The sequence below is a fragment of the Hevea brasiliensis genome, chromosome 17 (assembly GCF_030052815.1).
Source record: "Hevea brasiliensis isolate MT/VB/25A 57/8 chromosome 17, ASM3005281v1, whole genome shotgun sequence".
Taxonomy (NCBI): Eukaryota; Viridiplantae; Streptophyta; class Magnoliopsida; order Malpighiales; family Euphorbiaceae; genus Hevea; species Hevea brasiliensis.
This window is the reverse complement of record NC_079509.1, coordinates 52705266-52727812: the sequence shown is the minus strand read 5'-3', so window position 1 is coordinate 52727812 and position 22547 is coordinate 52705266. Positions and strand designations below refer to the sequence as shown.

The following is a 22547-nucleotide window of genomic DNA, read 5'->3' as shown; positions in this document are numbered from 1 at the left end:
TCTAAATCTCTTAAGTGTAGGTAAATTGAATGAAATCCCAATATGGCTGCGTTGGTAAATTGATTCCAAAAATGAAGAAGACCAAAAAGCAGAAAAAATAAATAAATGAATCAACCCGCTACTTCGATTCTCTAAGTATCTCTCCCCTCAAGTTTCGATTAGCATTGTCGTTGCTCCTTTGCTTCATCGATCCTCCCTTTCGCCGCCGTTGGTCTTCGATCATTGGATTGAAAGAGTTAAGGCTAAGCTATTTTAATGTTGAGAAAAAGAAGACAGTGTATGGAAAATATATATATATATATTCATCACATGACAACACGTGATGCAAATTAAGAAAAATTGCTCTAAAATTTGAAGTTTAGACAAAAAAAAATTAAAAAAAAAATTGATTAATTCTAATAATAATAATAAAAAAAAAAGAATGTCTTTCTCAAGATATATGAATCCGTTGACAATAGCTTCTCCTGAGAGCACAATTACACACAGCAGAAATGAGATTTTCAATTAGAACAAAATAAATATAACTAGAATAAAGAACGAGAGAGAGAGAGAGTGCTCATAATGCATACTTGATCAAAATAAACTATGGAAGTTATAAGAACTAATATGAAGAATTATCAGAGTTTTAACTAAATTTCAAATTAAAAAAAAATTGATGAGCTATAAGACAAAAAAAAAATCCCTTGAATAGATATAGGCCAACAATTACAACACCGACCACACCCCACCCACCACAACAATACAAAAATTTGAAGCCAAGATGGTGAAGATAAAAGACCTGAAAAGAATATATATAAGCACACTTTTATTAAAAACAAATGAAATGATGAATGGACTGCCTTTTTACACTCTGCTGTACATAATTCCATCCTCAGTTGTACATTACATCCTAAACTGTCTGCATTCACAATCACCTAATCACTACAGAACAAATTTTCAATTGAAAAATGAAAAACAAAAATGCAAGCTCACAACAAACCTGTGACCATAAACAATACCAAACAACTAACTCAACCAAAAAGAGGGGGAAATTTTTATAAGGCTAGAAGTTCAAACCAACAGATGGAAAACAGAAAAATGGGGAAAAAATCTCTGGTCTTGTCCATCAATCAAGAAAACAAGCTTCCCGGGACCAGAAGCAGCTAAAAATGCACTGATGCTGTCCCTTTCACTTCTGAAAAACTGAGCTCCCTTCACTGCAGGAAGAAATTGAGTGCAGCATTTAGAATACTTGATAGAAATTAAAGATGCAAAAAATGTTTCTTTCTAGGGGAAAAAGTTGTACAGATTCACAAATAAGCTTTCTTCCACCTGCAGCTCAGGCTGCAGGAAGCTTAAGGAAAAGCAGAGATATGAAGGAGACTCAGAACAATTGAAGGGCCATTTTAAGTTTGTTCTGTTTCCATTTTGGCATCTTATAAAAGGCATCCTTTGCCATCCCAAATTTCTCCCTGAACTCTGCTGATGAGAGGTAAGTCTGCAGCAACAAAACAGAAATATCTAAGAACAGTTCCATAAATGGATGGTTCATATAATTTATTGCCAATTGTTTATAGTTTACCTCTCGCTTTGTCACATCAATTTCAGTAACAGGATCTGTTGAGCTAATTTTAAGGCGTTCATATGGAAATATTGGGAGGCCTTCCTCATCCTCAACTTCACCTTCCTTCACATCCTCCTGTATGGTGAGGGATTCTATTCTGCTGCTTATAGAGTTCTCCTTATTGTTTGACTCAGGTGTTGATTTTTCAGGAGTTGATTTCGGTCTTTCAGGGCTCGCTTCACAAAAGAGAAGCAGTCATCTCAAATTTATGAAGCAGAAGATGTAATAGAAAAATCAATTGCCTTCAAGAAGCTTGAATAATAAATACCTTTGACAGACCGAGGCATGATAACTTGTCTTGCTGGTGGCGGTTGTTCAAAAGATGCACTAAGCGCCGTTATAGCTGCAGATTTGGAAGCCTGTTTTGCTGAATCTGGGGTCACAGATCTTGGATAAAGCTTTCTGACAACTGGTGGTGGGGTTGAAAGGTTCCTGGCATTAGGGTTCTCAAAATTAGCAGCCAGGGCACTGAAAGCCGGCGACCTGCCCCTGACACGAACTCTTTCAGGACTGAAAGACATGCTTCTGGAACGTTGAGATTTTTCTGGCACACTAGACCTTCCTCCATAGGATACAGGTGTTCTTCGTTTGGGTTTCTAATCATGCAAGATTTGTGTAATCAGAAACAACTGTTAAACTGTATGGTGGCAGCAACAGCTTATATCTATTAAAAGGAATCTAATGGTTGTACAAACTAGGATTCGTATGCACTTGAATCATTTCATAATCATATAGTGCACCCAGAAGTTGCCTATTTACTTGCAATTAAAGATAGAAAAATCTCAGATGTTTGAACGTAGCATTTTGTTATTCAATTTATAAGGCAGCCTTAGAGATTTTCTATCTAAAACCAATATATAAATAGGCATATATAGAAATAACTGTAAATGCATCACATTCACATCAGATTTACACTGTTTCTTCCATCTTTAGTCTTTCAATTTCATACCATAGCTTTTCCTTGAATGATTTTTGAGTAGGCTATGATTTTGGTGCAGGCTTTGTACATAGTATTTATCTAAACTTTTCTCATGTTTATTTGATTCCAAGTCATAAGAGAAATCAAAAGCTGTGGTACTTAAATCACCCAGGCACTATAGTTTCAATTCAACCACAGATCCATGCTTGAAATTGAATAGAAGATACTGTAGGAAAGATCCCAAGATTCAATAATATATGATAAAAGAACTAACTAACTAACTAACTAACTATATATATATATATATATATATATATATATATATATATATATCTAGAGAGAGAGAGAGAGAGAGATAGTGCTCAATGTGTGGGCAAAACTCAGAAAGGTATTACTCAATTGTCTTGAGAAACTTAAAAAGCAAATGAAAACGCCTTACATCTACAATAGGAGTACCCCCATTTTTGACAATTGCAAGCTTTCTCTGGAATGAGTTTCCATGCATCTGCATGCAAATGAAAAACATTAAAATCCCCTACAGCAATCCGAAGTCATACTAAGTGGTTTACCATAATTATAATTTAACTTACAGCAGATTTTGCAGAGTCCCATTCAAAGAAACGTGTGAAGAAAGGTGGCTCACTCCCTTCCATAACAATGTATATGGGAGTTTCACGAGATAACTTTTCCAACAGAAAATCATTTTCAAGAAATTTCTGTTGAAGGTGAGCAAAAAGAAATTAACATAGATGGTGATATATACAGTAAATCATTGTAAAACTAATATACACCCAATTCTAGAGGCCTAGCCAAGTCAAATTTCATTGAGGTTTAAGAATCAAATAACAAAATTAATTGAGTGGCATCCTACTTCAATCAACCATCAGGCTAAAAAAAAATATTAGTACATTGCTTCAAATGCAAGCTTTAACCATCAAAAACGAAGTACCATTTGTGGAACCCTGCCAGGATCTAGTAAAAACATACCTCTCCAATAGTTAAAGCATGCAATTTGCTCCTGGAGTCAACCTCTTGCCCTACCCAGACAAAGATCTCGGAGTGACAATTCAAGATGTATATGTCTTCAGTCATCAAATCATCTTGGGTAAAGTTGTATATCTCAGCCACCTGCAATAACAAATGCAAGTTACAACCATGGAGTAAAACTTGCAATATAGTTTCTTTTACATAACACATTAGAAGCCATCCGAATGACTACTGCTTCCAGAATCCATCAACACATTAATACAGATAAAAATGGGAAATACTTTTGAAAAAAACAACAGGTTGAAAACAAGAGTAAGTCCATAACTTAAGAATATATCAGTATATTATTATGAAGCAGGGAATGATAACCCACGAAGCATACACACCTTCAGATTTCCTGCAGATCAGCATGCATTTTGCAGTAATTACACCAAGAAAGAGAAAGGATTAGCAATCAAATATTTACAATTGTAAACAAGATAAAAACAGAACTAAAAGATAATGGAATGAATCTACCAGCAAAAAAGTCAATTTCCCTACCGTTTGAGAATGTGCAAGAGAAAAGGCGAGGATCCTTTTCAGCTTCCCTTCCAATTTTTTGGCTGGGATATTCAGTTTTTCCTCCTAACAGATCCCAAAATTGCTCAGATTCTGAACCTTCCTTTTGTGGCTTGGACTGTACATTTGGCTGCAGAAAGTTCATAAACAAAAAAGGAGTAATTAACAAGAGATTATACCAGAAATACTTATGCATAAGACATTTGAAATAAGTAATTCAAGGATTTGATTACTCATATAAGCAACACAGTTGGGTTGATCAACAAAGACAACAAAGTGTGAAACTTTATAGTACCTCCATCCAACCCCTAAAATCCAACATAACTTCTAAAGAATTATGATGTGCCTCAAAATTATGTTAAATACATATTTACACTATAATAGTTGTTATCATTATTATTGTGTGTCTCGCACATCCTTCTCCACGATTTATTAACTAGTGAATGTATTTTTGTGCAAGTTAATACATTAATTATTATAAATAATAAAGCAATGATGGAACTAAATTTTTTTCTAATTGAATTTCTAGTAGTAGAATAACTCCGCCTAAGTAGTTTGCGCTTAGCCAGTTCCAAGCCCGAATAAAGAAGGAGGGTTGTGGTAGGTGACAACCAGCGTAAAAATTTCTGTCACACCTTATGATATGGATTCAAATGATATAAACGTTGGAGCGTCCTCTACTTACGACGCGCTACATCGGAGCCCAGGTGCAGTGAGAAATATGCAAGGGTGTAGGGCATTCACCGTAAGCGACGCACTATGACGGCGCCCGGGTGTGGTGTTAAATGAGCAAGAGTTCTCACATCATGGACGGGTGTGGGTAAAGAAGTTAGTCCATAGGACAGATAGTATAACAGATAGTGGAACAGAACACAAGATAGACATATAAAATAATAGAAGATATCATAAAAGGAGACCAATTAGGAAGGAGCAGGATAGGAGGAGGATCAGGGTTGGTACTCAGAATGTTGGATCACTTACAGGAAAATTAATGCAACTTGTGGATACCTTAGAAAGGAGAATGGTGAATATTGCTTGCATTCAAGAGATTAAACGGGTAGGAGAGAAAAGTAAGAAAGTGAATAATTCATAGTACAAACTGTGGTTTACCGGAAAGGAGAGAAACAAGAACGGAGTGAGCATAATTATAGACAGGACATTGAAAGACGCAGTAATAGCTGTGAAAAGAGTAGGAGATAGAATTATACTAGTAAAGCTAACACTAGAAGGAAAAACAATAAATATAGTTAGTGCTTATGCCCCACAAATAGGACTAGACAGTGAGAGTAAACAAAGATTTTCGGAATATATGGATGATTTAATGCAAAGCATACCGAATGAAGAGAATGTTTTCATTGGTGGAGGTTTGAATGGACATGTAGGAAGTGATAGACAAGGTTATGAGAATGTTCATAGAGGTTTTGATTTTGGCAGTCGAAATGAGGAGGAAAAAAGCATCATGGATTTTGCTATGGCATACGACCTAATACTAGTAAATACCTACTTTATAAAGAGAGTCAATCACATTTAGTGACTTTCAAAAGTGGGCAACATAGAAGCCAAATCGACTTCCTCTTAACCAGGAAGACAAATAGAGCTCTATGCAAGGATTGCAAGGTCATTCCAGGAGAGGCTTTAACAAGAACATCGGTTGGTGGTCTTCGATGTCAAGTTTAGAAACAATTCAAGTAAGGTCAGAAGAAATAGTGTAGCTCGAACAAAGTGATGAGAGTTCAAAGGAGTAAAGCAAGTGAAGTTCAAAAATGAGCTTCTTGAGTTCAAAGTATGGAAGCTGGATATGGAGGCCAATGATATGTGAATACAGATGGCATCAAAGATTAGAGAAGTAACTAGAAAAGTATTTGGAGAGTCCAAAGGACATGGACCACCCTCAAAAGAGAGATGGTGGTGGAATAAGGAAGTACAAAAGGCAGTGAAGAGAAAAAGGGAATGGTATAAGAAATTATCTAAATGTGATAATAATGAGGCATATGAACAGTACAAGATAGCAAAAAAAGAGGCAAAAAAGACAGTTAGTCAAGCAAGAGCACAGGCCTTTGAAAAGTTATATGAGAAACTTGGAATTAAAGAAAGGGAGAAAATATTTATAGATTAGCAAGGAGGAGAGAAAGGAAATGTCAAGATCTCAATCAAGTTAGGTGCATTAAGGATAAAAAAGGAAAAGTGTTGGTGAAAGATGAGGACATTAAAGAAAGATGGAGAAATTATTTTAATGATCTCTTTAATAATAGTCAAAATGGTAATAGCGTGAATATAAACTATAGAACAATAGAAAAGAATGTGAATTATACTAGAAAGATTAGATATTTAGAAGTAAATGAAGCACTTAAGAGAATGAAAATGGGTAAAGCCTGTTGACCCGATGAAATACCAATTGAAGTGTGTAAGTGTTTGGGAGATATGAGAGTGGCATGGTTAACTAAATTATTTAATAAGATTCTAAACTCAAAGAAAATGTCTGATGAATAGAAGAGGAGTATTTTAGTACCTATTTTTAAAAATAAGGGAAACATACAGAGTTGCTCAAACTACAGGGGAATTAAACTCATGAGCCATACTATGAAGTTGTGGGAGAGAGTTGTGGAGCATCGACTGCCTCATAATACTTCTATCTCTCTCAATCAATTTGGTTTCATGCCCGATCGTTCAACTATGGAAGCGATCTTTCTCATTAGAAGCTTGATGGAGACATATAGAGATGTGAAGAAAGATCTACACATGATTTTTATTGATTTGGAGAAGGCTTATGATAGTGTTCCAAGAGATGTCTTATAGAATGTGTTAGAACAAAAGAGGGTATCTATTAGGTATATACAAGTGTTGAAAGATATATATGAAGGAGCAATTACTATTGTGCGCACAGTGGGAGGGAACACAAGAGATTTTTCGATCTCAATTGGATTACACCAAGGATCAGCCATAAGCCCTTACCTTTTTACATTAGTTTTAGATGAATTGACGAAATATATACAAGAGAGTATTCCTTGGTGCATGATGTTTGCGGATGATATTGTTCTGATAGATGAGACACGAGAAGGAGTCAATAGAAAGCTAGAGCTTTGGAGAAATACTCTAGAGTCAAAGGGTTTTAAGTTTAAGTAGAACGAAGACAGAAAACATGCATTGCAAGTTCAGTGAAGGCCAAACTGGTGATAGGGAAGGAGTTAGTTTGAATAGAGTGGTACTCTCCCAAAGTAATCACTTTAAATATCTAGGCTCAGTCATTCAAGTAGATGGGGGATGTGAGGAGGATGTTAGTCATAGGATTAAAGCCGGATGGTTGATGTGGAGACGTGCCAAGGGAGTTTTATGTGATCGTAAGATTCCCAATAAGTTGAAAGGAAAATTTTACTGTACAGTCATATGACCGGCTATGTTATATGGTAGTGAATGTTGGGCACTGAAAGAGTCGTATGCGTCTAAGATAAGAGTTGCAGAGATAAGAATGTTAAAGTGGATGAGTGGCCATACTAGACTAGATAAAGTCCGTAATGAGAGTATTAGAGAAAAGGTAGGAGTGGTGCCAATTGAAGATAAGTTGAGAGAAGGGAGATTGAGGTGGTTTGGTCATGTGAAGCGTAGACATACGGAGGCTCCAGTTAGACAAATAGAGCACATTAGGTTAGAGGATAGAAAGAAAAAAAAGAAGTAGACCTAAATTGACTTAGAGGAGAGTAGTACAACATGACCTAGAAGCATTACACATTTCTGAGGATTTAACCCAAAATCGTTTAGAGTGGAGAAAGCGAATCTATGTAGCCGACTCAAATTTTTTGGATAAAGGCTTAGTTGAGTTGAGTTGAATTTTTAGTAGAATAGATCTTAAATGAAAGCTGTTGCAAATAAAATATATCTTATAATAGATTTATGAATTATTGAATGTAAAACAATGCTTTGATTCCCCTTTTTTCAGTCTTTGATTACTCAAGTTTATCTACTAGATTATATATATATATATATATATATATATATATATATATATTACCATTTTCTACATTTATTGCATAAATTAAAAAAAAAGTCGAACATATCAATTGCGCAGCTATGAGAAAAATATTAGCACTTATGGTTCCCATAAACTAATTAGTACTGCATCTAATGCATCACGTTCAAAGGCACAACCTCTATTGTAAGTTGTAACAATTAAATTCATCAAATGTTCTTTCAAATATCTTGTTTCTTTCTATTATTAAATTTTTATTTCTTTCTATTATTATTTCAGCAAAAATAGATATTCCATCATCAAATTTCATGTTTAAAGTTATTTGAGAGGTATCAAATTCCATGTTTTTTGAAACTTAAAGATAAAAGCAATATACTGCTATTTTAAATAAAAATATTAGTAATGATTTTAAACAGCTCATTGTCGAACCAAATAAATATAATAATGAAATCAAAGCATAAATTCACATGCAATTTTTCCACTAAATTTTGCTTTTGTCAGTATACACAGACATTTTAGTCAATAGTAATTCAATGGTAATAGGCTTTAGATTTACATATAAAGATAAAATTCCATATAGAATTAGGAGTTTATATTATAATAAGATTGGTTTAAATTTTCATATATAAGTAGGATTACACTTGGGTTATTATTTATTTATTAGTTCTTTTAACACCTTTTTTTTTTATTTGAATGTTCTCCCACCCAGTGTACTTCTATGTATAATATAGATATAATCATAAATAAAGAATCCCTTTCCCACTTCTCTCTCTCTCTCTCTCTCTCTCTCTTTCTGTGAGAGAGAGAGTGTGCGTGTGTGTGTGTGTGCGCGCGCGCGCACAGATACATATGAGTAAGCCAAGATGAGAAGCCTTACTCTCTCTCTCATTTACACCACTTGAATAATCACGTGCATTAGCGAGGCCTCATCAGGATTATCTCTGTTTCAACCTTAGTTGTTTTACTTTTTCTTGGAAGAATTGGAGCCCAGATTAAAACTAAGACATATAATTCAATCATATATTCCACTAGATAAAAAAATTTTCTACACCAAAATAAAATTTGCAACTTCCAAACTAACATAAATTCAAGACTCACTATTAGTTATAAGGCCTATTTAACCTTCCAGAATAAACTTATAATCATTTGATATACTAAATTAATGCTTTGGCATGAGAACTTGCATAGCCATTTCTTTCAAATGAATCTATTGGCTGCTCCCAGCATGCTGCATCAGTCCATTACATATGTTTTGCTATACAAATAACTCAATAAATTTGTATATCTTAAATCAAACTAGTTAAAGAAATCATTGAGAAGATTAATCAAACCTTTATCAGATCCAACTGCCTTTCCACAAGTTCATGGTCATCTGAAGTTGTAAGGTTTCCAGACCATGTAAATACAGAGGAGTCATTGTGCAATATGTAACAGTAAGAGGAATTCAGTGACGATGCAACCTGATTGAAGTTCAAATAAATAAATAAAAGTGAGCATCATCTTATATATAAAATAGTAGTGATTCTAGTGAACCTACAAAAAGTGCATTTAATTAGAACGTAGATCCATATCCAACATGTAGCTGGAGATTACACTCTAAAATTGCAGTTAGGATAGCTAGTGTGGCAAACGACAGACTTGCAAATCTTTCTATATGGTAACTACATACAAATGAGATCTCTTATGGTGCTGCTGAATTAATGAATAACAACAAAACGCATTAAGCATCACTTTAGGAGGATACAGTATCATCCTCAAATTATTCCCTTCTTCCCTTCAAGGAATTATTCTTTTACGAAATAAATAAATAACAAAATGGCAATCCTAGCAAAATCAAACTATGCAAGTAGTTGCATTGTCCAATGTGAGAGTGTAAATTATGTACACATATTTACTAGAAAAGTATTTCATATTGCAAAATTAATATTCAGTTGAAAGTGAAAAGTAAAAAAATGTCCATCATATGACTGTTTGCAATTGCATGAGTCCCAGAAAAGGATTCATTTACATTCACACACATACATGAAAGCTTTTAGTGGAATTGTGGAAACCCTAATGTTTAATGAATTTATAAAAACTATGCACCCAAATAAATCCACGGCATCCAAATGCCAAAATAATCAATGAATAGAACATAATTAGTAGACTATTGTCATGTTTAAAATCTTTGATGAGAAAGGTTAATCTAAATCGCCTGGCCATTTAAAAGTTTCATAGTAAAAATTTCCAAATTCCAAATTGAGTTCCAACTTAAACATTTAAAATCGCGTAACAAAAATGTTCCAAACTTCCAATAGTAATTGAAAAAAAAAATAGAATCACATACTGGTTCAACTTGTATTGATTGCATATTATCTGGTCCAGAACCCTGAACCCGGAATAATGCAACGCTGTCCTCCTTATATGTCTCATCTGGGAGTTCCGTCTCCGCAATATAATTCTTGTATCCAGTGCTAAGACCACCCTGATAAATTGTAGATTAGTTTAGTTGATAGTATGTTTGGAAAAGGTCAAGGCTAAACTATAAACAATGAATGGATTCTTATTTAAAGCTTATTCCAGTATATCTAAAATTCGCACAAACCTTAAAAACAATAAAGCTCTGCAAGATTGTAAGGAACTGAATTGGTTCATTTCCTTCATAGATGCGAGCCTAAGAAATAATTGTAGAATAGGATCAGAAAGAGCTAGCAGAAAATACATGTTAACATTTTGATAAAAGCGATTGCTGGCATGAGAAACCACCTGGGAGGGCAGAAACTTTAATGATTCAACCATCTTGCTTGCTAGTGAAATAGCAGAAGCTCTTTCCTCCTATAAATCAATCAGTAATGTATTATAAGTATACAAACAAATCAATAAAACATGCCATCGTGTAAATACTGGTTGGTACTTCTACAGTTTTACAACATAAAATCAAGAGTATTAATTTTGTCAATCAGGTTAGTAAATATGCCAAATTACCAGATGGTGGTTTCTTTACTGCTATTATCCAATAAAAGTCAACACAAACAAACGCAATGATTTGATGTGTATATTAAGTTTAGACCATATATAATTGAGCTTAATGCTTAAAAAAATTGTCCATTTGCATTATATGATAAAGAACGCGCATCAATTTAGCTACATTTTATCTTTTTGCAATTTTTCACTTTCAACGATTAGCAAGAGAAGCCAAAGAATGATTTGAATATAGGTTTCAAACTGGCCAGGTTTCCCGTTTGCCCGTTAACAGGCCGATTCTCTCCATTTCATTCTGGTTTTCTGAAAAACTGGGTTTGGTAGTTAAACCGGATAGGAGCAAGTTTAGATTCCCTGTGAAACTGGTCAGATCGGCTGGTCCTATCCAGGTTTAACAACACTGGATACATCAACCTAAGTTGAAATACTATGAGTGAAATTAGCATATACTTTTAAACTTAACACTTGGTGACGGGTCAATAAACATTATCTTATTTTTTTTATATATATATTATTAACTTTCTTTTATAATAATATATATTAAAACATTTAAATTTAAATTTAAGATATCAGACTCATTAGATTTTTTTTTTTTATTAAACATTCTTCATATTTTCATTTATTTTTCAAATAAAAAATTTATGTAATAATATATAAATTTAATATCAATTTTGAAATATTAGATTGAAATACTTCTATAATAATTCTCATGATAATCCTTAAATTTAAAATATATTTTTTGATAAAAAAAAAATTGATATTCAAGTGATTGGATTGTGAAACTACTATAGGTAATAAGACTAACTTAGTTAAAAATGTCTAAAATAATCTTATAAAGAAAAGATAAGACCGGCCATGTTATATGGTGGTAAGTATTGAACACTGAAAGAGTCGTATGCGTCTAAGATAAGAGTTGCAGAGATGAGAATGTTAAGGTGGATGAGTGGCCATATTGGACTAGATAAAATCCGTAATGAGAGTATTAGAGAAAAGGTAGGAGTGGTGCCAATTGAAGATAAGTTGAGAGAAGGGAGATTGAGGTGATTTAGTCATGTGAAGCGTAGACATACGGAGGCTCCAGTTAGACAAGTAGAGCACATTAGGTTAGAGGATAGAAAGAAAAAAATGGATAGACCTAAATTGACTTGAAGGAGAGTAGTACAACATGACCTAGAAGCATTACACATTTCTGAGGATTTAACCCAAAATCATTTAGAGTAGAGAAAGCGAATCCATATAGCCATATAGCCGACCCCAAATTTTTGGGATAAAGGCTTAGTTGAGTTGAGTTGAGTTAATCTTATAAAGAAAAGAAGGAAAATGGAGAACAAGTGAGCATGGTTTCTTATTTTTCAATTTTCTATTTGGAAAATAAAAAACAGCAAAACAGAGAAATAGAAAAAGAAAACTAAAAAATGAAAATAGAAAATGTTTTTTACAACTAAACAGACCCTTAGGCTTATTTACTTGTGGAAAACATTTCTTTGTTTTTCATTTTTCATTTTTTAAGAAAACTCGACTCTTCATTTTTCATGGATGGCAAAGAAAATATGAAAAATGTGTTCACCTATCAACAATAAAAAACAGTTTTCTAATTCAAAAAATTAAAAAAAAATATTCATATCTTTCATAATTAAGAAAAATAAATAAATCATTATAAAAAGTATTTTGAAACTTATTTTACTTCTAAATTTTTTAATATGTGTTATTCATTTATTTTATAATAATATGATTAATTTTTTATCATTGTAAACAAATATTTTCATAAATAATTATTCAATATTTGATATGGAAAAGTTTAATATAATTTTGGATATAGAAAAGTTACTAGAAAACATAACATGACTTTTGTTATAAAGGAAAACAATGGAAAACAAATTAAAATTGTTTTCGAAATCGTAGTCAACTTTTGAAAAACTAGAAAACTAGTTTTCCAGCTCTCCATTTGGAAAACTGATACACGTGAACACGAAACTTGGTTTTCCAATTTCTTAGAAACTTTTCAAGAAAACTACCCGTATTTTCCACAAGTGAATAGGCCCTTAATATCCTAACTGTTTCTTTTAACATTTTCTCAAGGTGTTAGCGGCAGCACCATTTTACTCGCACAAGCAAGCCAACCCTCAAGCCATATAAAGGAACGAGTAAGTGAAGGATCTTTCACACTCTCATTACTCGTCAAGCCTCTTTCAAAATCGGGATTTAAGAGCACAATCAATAAGGAGAGGGATCAAGGAATAAATTTAATAGAAAATGCTTGAAATTTACCTCAACGCTCTTCTTCCCAAACCATGTTCCTATAAGATATTCCTCCTTGTCTTCTCCTGGATATGAATATTGAAAAATATAGCAGTCTCCACCGTAAAATTTTGAATGATCTGAAGCGTCAAGGAGAACCTTGTCCTTGCCATCCACACGCCAAACCTGTGTAATCAAGCTTGCAGATATAATTAGCAACACGATCAAAGTTTTATTTATAGGTATGACATGGATTAAGTATGATCACCATATTTCCAAACGGTCAAAGACGCAGATAAATTTGATTATAGAGAGAAGAAAACACAAAGACGCATTTGCAAAATGCCAAAGAATCATTTCATATATAGAGAAACTTGAAGCTATAACTATTTATCAAACTCACAGAAAACTCATTTCTATGATTTTTTTTTCCCATAAATTTGCTTACTGATATAATTTTATGCATGTAAGTAGCAAATCTCTCATAATTTGCTTATTGATTTATGGTCCTTTGACATTTCAGTAACATTTCTAGAATCTTTTAAACACTTCTAATAAAATGCCATGTTCCTGAAGCATAACACACAACTTCTCACTTTCCCACTTCATTTACATAATTCTAAATTATTTCCAGTGAAACTCTATTTCATGTGTTCCATATGTCTTTTAGATGATGTCTCCTGCTTCAGCTACCAATATATACACATCTATTCACTACTTTGCCAACAGGCAGATGCTGGATATTGGATCCAAAGGAAGCAAAATATACGTAACAGCACCCTCGTTGCAAAAAGAATTTAGGAAACAAAACCCTTACCCCACACGTTAAAATTTCCCTTCTATAAATTGTTGGTGTACTTTTAAAGATTTAAAACCAGAAGAGGAAAATTAATCAAGAACCAGCCTCCTAAAACCTAGAATTTCAAGTTAAATAAATTATTAGAAAAAGAAAATTACATACAGCACCTGCAGATTTCCTGTGACATCAATATACGGTTGAGGTTCTTCCTTTGCAGGAGCAGCTTTCAAAAGGCCCTTGACATTTACCCCCTGCCGTCTTAGAAGTGCTGCAGAATCACCAACAAATAAGAACTAAGAGAACTTCAACACGTTAGCGATAATAAAATAACAGCACCAATGATAGTATTATTAGTGAGATTAAAGCTGATTATGATAGATTCTTAGGTAGGAAACAAAATGCAAGAATATTAAAACATCTAAACTATTGAGTTACCTGCAACTTTGCCTCTACCATCCTCAGACACAGCTACATCAGTTGTCTCTGGCCATGATTCAAACTTTGACCGAAACATCACTGTCTCGAAACCCTCGATTACACGAATAATGTGGGACTTTGGTCGATCAGCTCCACGGACTAACTCCTGATTAACATCATCAACAATTAGCTCAGATGACTGAGCATTTACATTAAAGTAAATATCATAAAATTTCCATATTGAAAATGAAAGGACTAAGCAGTACCTCTGCAGCTCCACTTGCAACCTTTCTTTCATCAAGTGAGGTATTTCTCCCCATCCATACAAACACTTCCAATCCACAATCTAGAATATAGCACTTGTATGTGTCTAGTAATTCCCTTGTCAAAGAATCTGTATCAACAGGTTCTGCCTGCCCCTTCTCAACCCTTTAAGGGAAAACAAATCAGTCAGAATTACCACACCATGGGATCTGATTATTCTCATCTCAAAATGAAACTTAAATTTTTATACAGAACACGAAATCATTGGCATTGCTATCTAATTTGGTATCAAATATGGCAAACAAAAACATAGAATCAGTACAAAATAAAAAACAAAAGGTAAACTCAGACCAGATCATTACCAAAACAGCTTAGTAGGAGAATCAGCTATCTTATCCTCATCAGTTGTTGTTTTCCTAGGAAGTGGAGCAAAACCGCCAAAGAAACCCCAGAATTCCCCAGTGTCAGCATCAGCCATCAATTTCCCATCCTCTGTAAAACAGCAAACAATTAGATTTAAAAAAAAAAAAAAAAAGCCATAGCCATTCTTGTATAATATTCAACTTTACAATGTAGTGCATCACTTACCAATGGCAGCTACCTCGCACTTTCCATCATGATAAGTATCCTTAATGTACTGGACTACTTCTAAAGCTTTAGCTCTCTCTTGGATAGATGAATTGGAACCATTAAATTGAAAAATTTTTGACTTGGTATCAAGAATAAAAATATCATCATGGCTTAGTGAGGATCGAGCAAAAGGAACCTATCACCAGCACCAAAAATAAAACCTTAAAATAGAAACCAATATACATAATGATTTCATCAATGGAAAAGCTAAACTAACAGACTTGCCTCTTTTACATGAACAACGTGTTTTCCTTTGCAGACAAACAAGCGGGTCTGGTGTTCTTCAGCTTCAGCATGTTTGAACCCAGATGCAACACCACCTTCTTGAGGTATAATACACGGTTTAAAATAAGATAGGAACTTCTCTGTTTCATGGCCCTGTACTTCACGGTACTGTACGGCACGACCTCCAAGCGCTGCATCAAGTTCAACTGTTTTGATGGCAGCAGCACCTGCTTCATCCTATTTTTAGAAGAGTTGTCACGTGAGCCAAGGCAAAGAGCAGGATACAAATATTGACAAACACCAAAAATACATGGAAAATAGTCACCTGCGAGGTATCTTTACCCAGCCAATAATGAATATCATGGCGTAAAGCACCACTTTTTAGGGAAGTTGTCTGCAAAGGGAAAAGTAGCATCACAACAAAATAATTTATATTAATGAAAGTGTAGACTCATTGTTAGCAGAGAAAGAAATATCATTAGTATCATGGCATAAGGCACCACTTCTTAGGGAAGTTGTCTGCAAAGGGAAAAGTAGCATCACAACAAAATAATTTATATTAATGAAAGTGTGGACTCATAGTTAGCAGAGAAAGAAATATCATTAGTATTGTGGCATAAGGCACCATTTCTTAGGGAAGTTGTCTGCAAAGGGAAAAGTAGCATCACAACAAAATAATTTATATTAATGAAAGTGTGGACTCATAGTTAGCAGAGAAAGAAATATCAATAGTTAGCAGAGAAAGAAATATCAATCACCTTTTGAACCAAAAATCTAGAGTAAATTGTTAAGTTATTCATAGAACAATAGTTATCTGATTGATAGAAACAGAAATTACTACAGTTAAGACTCTTTATTGACTATTTTAATAGCTTAAACATAAAGAAAACACAACAGAAACATATACATGTCAAAAAAAAATTATTCAATTTGTATATTGTGAAGTAAGAAAAGAAGAAAAAGGGTTGAAGTCTAGTTTTATGCCACTGTGCAATTAATAGACTTCAGTAAACATATTGGAGACCAAGAATGGGTAAACAAATAAGACCAACCAAATAAAATATGGTGCCTTTTGATATTACTGCTAAAAATTTATGGAAGTGATAGCTGCATAAATTTTTCTTGAAAAAAAAAATAATAAGAGAGAAAAAATGAATAACTAGGGCTTGGGTTGTTCTCATGAAACATAAAATACAAACTGAAAGTTTGGTTAGCTTTCCCATACTAATTGCAGCACATAAATTTTTCATGATTTCAACAAATTTCTCCTCAAACATATCCTGGTGGCAGATTTGCAATAGCAACAACAGCTGCAGTGGTAGTGCTGTGATATAGTGGCAGTTATGTAGCACCAGAAAGAACAAAGGCAAAACAAGTCCTTAGGAAAATACAAATCCTTAGAAAAAAGAGAAGTAATTCTCAATTATTTTATTCTCAACTATAATCATACTCAAAACTAATAATAATAGAAAACTAGCCCTATTTTATGGAGCTTACAACACTAATCAAATTAGGAATAGAAATCCCAATTCAACTCTAATTACGAATGCTAAATTAATTAAACTTCCAAAATAAAATAATTCTTAAATATAATAATAATAGTAATAGATTTCCAAAATAAATGAAATGCTAATTTCCTAATTTTACATGGAATATAATTCCTAAATTGTATTAGGACCTTCATCTTCCCATACTGTATCAGGCAGTGGCAAGATATAGCAGTGGCATTGGAAGTTGTGTGAACATGGAGGCAGTGGCAACAACAAAGGTGGCAATGTTGCGGCAATGATGGTGTTTGTTACAGCACAGTGATGAAAGGGGTGTTGTGGGCAGCAATAATAGTGGTGATCAGCAAGCAGCAGAATAGTGATAATGGTAGCAAATGTTGGGGTTGTGCTACTGGCAACAGCAGCAATGGTGGCGATGCAGAATTATTTTGATTTAATTTTTCAATGTAAACTTAACAAGTAAAGGTTTGTATTAATTTGGAAGTTTATATTATTTAGGAATTCTATTATTTTATAGGATGTAGAGTTTTATTTTATTTAGGAAGAAATACTGGTTTGGGATTTTTAATTAGAATTGTTTAGTATTTTATTGTTTAGGTTTCCAAATCCTAGCACTAATAGGATTAATAATAATATTATAAATACCTATGTCCTCTAGATATTTTGGTAGACATTTTCTATGATTGCCAATTTATTTAAGAATTAATAAAATTGAGAATTTTTTTTCTCAATTGTTCTATTGGTTCTACATCAGGTGGTATTGCAACAGCAATGGTCATGTGGTAATGGTGATTGCAATGGCAACCTGGCAACCCTAATGCACTTATAGACAAAGTTCAACATGGCAACCAGTTGGCACAACTTTTATGAAAATTACCATTTTCTTCTTTCAAAAGTTGTGGAAATGCGTTTCTGGCTCTCTTCCTTGCTTTTTTTGTCAAAATTAGCAACAAAAAAATACCTTGCCTTTGACGTGTTTCTCATTTTGATTGGAAACTAAAGAAAGGAGCAAAAAAATTATAGAAAGCAGCTCCTATATTTATCATCACATTCTTTTTCCAAGTGGTGTCTCTTCCCCCTTCAAAATGAAAAGGGCCCCACTTTAAAATGCAGGATCGTTTTTGGAGAGGTTGTTTCCTACTTGTATTACTGGGACCATATTTGGATTACATATTATATTTGAACAAATCATTTATCAGAAAATAGAGCACAGTTTCACATCTGCAGTTTTTGATTTCTATACATGTACATGTCACCAACAAAGTAAACAAAACATGAACAAGAGCGACAGTATAATCAAAGCATAAAAATCAAGATGTAGGAATTCAAATATAGCTACAAAAATATGCAAGAAAGTAGTAGTCCTAATGATCAAGGTAAATTTTGATGTTGGTTGTCATATACACAGAAAAACATTATGACATTCCACAATGATAAAATATATGCCAATTGGTCAAAAAATGCCAAACATTTTCCCTAACTGGCAACTATATCCAAACATTCTAATTTTGGACCACATATCCCAACCTTTAAGATTATGAGCAATTATAGTCAAACCTCAAAATATAACTCAAACTCAACTAAGCCTTTATTCCAAAAATTTGGGGTCAGCTATATGGATTCGTTTTCTCCACTCTAAACGATTTTGGGTTAAATACTCAGAAATGTGTAATGCTTCTAGGTCATGTTGTACTACTCTCCTCCAAGTTAATTTAGGTCTACCCCTTTTGTCATTTCTATCCTCTAACCTAATGTGCTCTACTTGTCTAACTGGAGCCTTCGTATATCTATGCTTCACATGGGCAAACCACCTCAATCTCCCTTCTCTCAACTTATCTTCAATTGGCACAACTCCTACCTTTTCTCTAATACTCTCATTACGGACTTTATCTAGTCTAGTATGGCCACTCATTCACTCAAACCTCAAAATATATAGCATTAAAATGCAGATTTTAAGGTGTTAAACTGATATTTGGGTTCATTTAGTTATCCACAACAAAATGCCAAAATTAGAACATTTTGATATAATTACCAATTAGCGAAAAGTTTTGACTTTTTTGGTCCAATTTGCCTAAACTATAATGGGAGTCCATACTCATTCTCATGATTTCACTGTCCCTTGATTCAGATTGTTACTGTTTTGTGGATCAACATCACAATGAAAAAAATGGAGAAAAATCCCATCACCAACAATTTTTAGCTGATGATATCAAGTCTATCTCTTTCAAAGCCAAGTAGAGAATACATGCATATGAATCACAGATGGACATTAAAGACACCACTAACCTTCAAAACAACATAGGAGTCGCCCGTGAAAAATTTGCCATAAGAAGACTTTGGGATGGGAACAGGACGAAAGTTTTCAATCCGCCATATTTCAAGTCCCCTATATATTGGTTAAGGACAGTATTGCATGAAGAGATCAATAAAAGATTAACAGCAGCAGTAGCAAAAATCCTAGTCCCTTGATTTAGTATGAAACTACTGTATGCAACCCCTCATGCCAACTGTAACTATGAAAAGAAAATCAGAATATTAAATCATTTGTGAATGTGATGACACAAAGATGTATATTTCATTAAGGATACGCCTTCTGTCCAGCTCCTTGGAAAGCTGGATCCAGATCTCTCATGGAAACAGCCATATTGTATCTGCACTTCAGTTATTTGTATTTCCAACACTTTGGCTTGATTACAGAAACAAGAGTGCCCTGAAATAGAACAGGCACCGTGATTTTGAAAATTGAAATGAAAACAAGTCATAAACTACTATGGGAAGCATATAAACGAATAGTTCCAGGATATAACTCTATAAAATGGAGACAAGATGATACATAAAGACTTCCAGTTAAAGAGGAAAACAAATCATTGAACCTAAAACAAGTGAAAGATATGTCAAACATGACTACTACATCATGCCTACACTTCAAATTAAAACCTAGTAGTTATCAAAAATTTTCATCAAGACTTCATGGTTATGCTAACTTAATTTTGGCAGTAAAATATGAATATTCCTTGAATTGGGTAGGCTGGTCAAAACTTTAAACTCCACTAATAGGCACATATAACACAACTCACTATCCTCCCACATTTATACATCACAATAAAAGAAATGAAATAAATAAATAAGTGACCTGAAACCATTCGCTAAAACTTGCAGAAACCTATTAAATGTCCTTTTACAATGCGTATCATCAGCAGAAGAGCTTAGGTACCGTAATAATCCTATGAGGAAAAGTCTCCTAAATAGTTTCAGAAATGAGAATCCCAATTTATTGGGATGCTTCATAGACAATTTCACAGTTTATCATCAGAATTTTGTACAACTTAGTCTAAAAAACTCTTTCAATCACATCTTTCCAAGAGTTTTAGTCTTGCAAATTCACTCACATGTGTCCTGTTTTTCTTCCCCCTACTCCTGCTTCCCAGGTTGAGAATTACAGCACACTACAATATCATTCAAACGTGAGAAATAGAACTGTGGAATTGCAAATACTTTTCAAGTATACCCTGGTACATTCAGTAACGACTCCAATAGTGTTTTTATGTGCAGTCAGGAATTAATTCCTTACTAAAGTTGTTACCTCCAATATCAACAGGACAAATAATGCAAGCAACTCAAAGAAACTAAGAATTCTAGAACTGCATAGTTTTAGTAACATGGAATAACAAAATAAAAAACAATCCATCAACCATGTATTAAAATATTAGTACATAGTAATCCAAGCATACTTCCATAGGAATGAGGAAATAATAATAATAATAATAATAATAATAATAATAATAATAATAATAATAATAATAAAAGAACTAAACTCATATTGGAAATCCAAAATTCTAAAACCAGATATTTTCAATTTCCCAAATATCGAAATCTAATAACACCATATACCTCGAAAAGTACAATACTAAAATTCACATACAAAAACAGAATAAGAGCCTCATCATGTTGCCCACCATTGCCTCTTTGAGCAAAATCTCACAACATAATAAAGCTAACACAACCCAGATCAATCAGAAATTCATTTCTGAAAGAGTTTTCTGAAAACTCACAGCTTTCCAAAAACCAGATCAAATACCCACGGCCGAAAACGAACAAACCAAGCTATAAGGAATAGAATTTTGCTACTTCCAATAGCAATTCATTAAAAAAAAAACAATATAAAGATAGAACCCACGTTCAATTCCACCTCACCAAACAGTCCCCTTATAATGACTTTATTGGATTTAGCAAAGTAGAGTTTATTCAAAACCAAGATGTCAAAAGCATTAAAAGTGAATGCAAACGTACAAAATTCTCAATCTGGAAACGGAAATACCTGCTATTGGAGGAGATATCGCAATATTGGAGGAGATATCGCAATAAACAAGCAGCCCAGATCCAATCTAATGACCGGAATTAGGAGAGAACTAGCTTTTTTATTTTTCTTCTAATTTTCCCGGACTGGCAGAGGCAGAGAAAAGCTGGTACAGAGAGAAAAAGGTGGGAGAGAGAGAGAGAGAAGTGGGGCTAAGAAGAAGAATAGCAAATAAAGTTTAGAGAGAGAAAAGCTAGAGAGAGAAAAGAGGGAAAAGGAGAGAGAGAGAGAGAGAGAGAGAGAGAGAGGGGTTGGAGGGAATGATGAGTGCCAGGCGTGCTTATCACCAACGGCAACAAAGGCCACCCCACAAGAACTCTTTGAACTGTAATTAGCATTTAAAAATATTTATATATAATAAATTATCATTTTAATTTCAAGAATAGAAAGATTAATTCCAAAGAATTTATGGTTTTCTACACAAAGATCAAAATGATTTTTCTTAAAGGTAGATTTATTGATTTCCAGCTTTTTTGAAGAGGTTTTTAAAAATAAGGTATGAGTTTTAAAATATGACTAGATACACTTGTAATTTCACATTAATTAGTTATTTATCATATTACATTGATTATATTATATGAATAAATAAAGTAATCGGCTATGATATATTTGTATCTTATTATTTATTACATTTGAGATATTTCCTCATATCTAATACTATAATATTTTCTTAATTAACTTACCAAAGTATTTTATTAGATAAATTATCGTGAGATTCTCTTTTAAAAAAATTTAAGTAAACGTTACACGGTCCTATAAGTATTTTTATATTGAGCCCATTTTATAACAACATTTAATTTTTTTCAACTATTAAATTGACATATTAAAAAGGTTTTTTTTCTATCTTAACTTTCGTTATCTTATCTTATTTTATTTTATAAAACTTTTACATACTCCATCGAAATATACTATTCTTGTTTTCTTTGCAAATGTATTGAAGTGTTTATGTGCACCCTCACTCATAAAGTAATAGATTTCATACCCTTAAAATCAAACGATAACTATTATGAGTAATAAGTACATTATTTTTTAGTACATTAGATATATCTTATAATTTATCAAGAAATTTTATTTTCTGAATTCAATAAAATTAATTTTAAGATAGCAATTCATTTTA

General features: G+C 33.2%; 1 protein-coding gene across 4 annotated transcripts; it reads right to left on the bottom strand.

The window, feature by feature from the left end:
* Positions 1-788: 788 nt before the first annotated feature.
* LOC110664982 (villin-4) lies at positions 789-21674 on the bottom strand. Of its 4 annotated transcripts, none has more exons than XR_009145403.1 (24): positions 21392-21674; positions 19662-19783; positions 19360-19459; positions 15891-15959; positions 15566-15802; positions 15299-15476; positions 15073-15202; positions 14713-14875; positions 14465-14612; positions 14197-14297; positions 13261-13416; positions 10777-10845; positions 10616-10684; positions 10358-10495; positions 9363-9491; positions 4050-4197; positions 3896-3906; positions 3510-3650; positions 3113-3238; positions 2962-3027; positions 1872-2199; positions 1562-1779; positions 1286-1477; positions 789-1196 (listed from the first exon to the last, which is right to left on the bottom strand). XR_009145403.1 is itself a non-coding variant. In XM_058139067.1 (23 exons), the coding sequence occupies exons 2-23, from the start codon at positions 19715-19717 to the stop codon at positions 1364-1366; spliced, it is 2895 nt and encodes a 964-aa protein (XP_057995050.1). In that variant the 5' UTR covers positions 19718-19783; positions 21392-21674; the 3' UTR covers positions 1249-1363. The 4 variants fall into 4 exon arrangements, 1 of the variants encoding a protein (XP_057995050.1); XR_009145405.1 differs by having other exon boundaries at positions 1312-1477; XR_009145404.1 differs by lacking the exon at positions 21392-21674 and adding an exon at positions 20463-20497.
* Between the last annotated feature and the right edge of the window lie 873 nt (positions 21675-22547).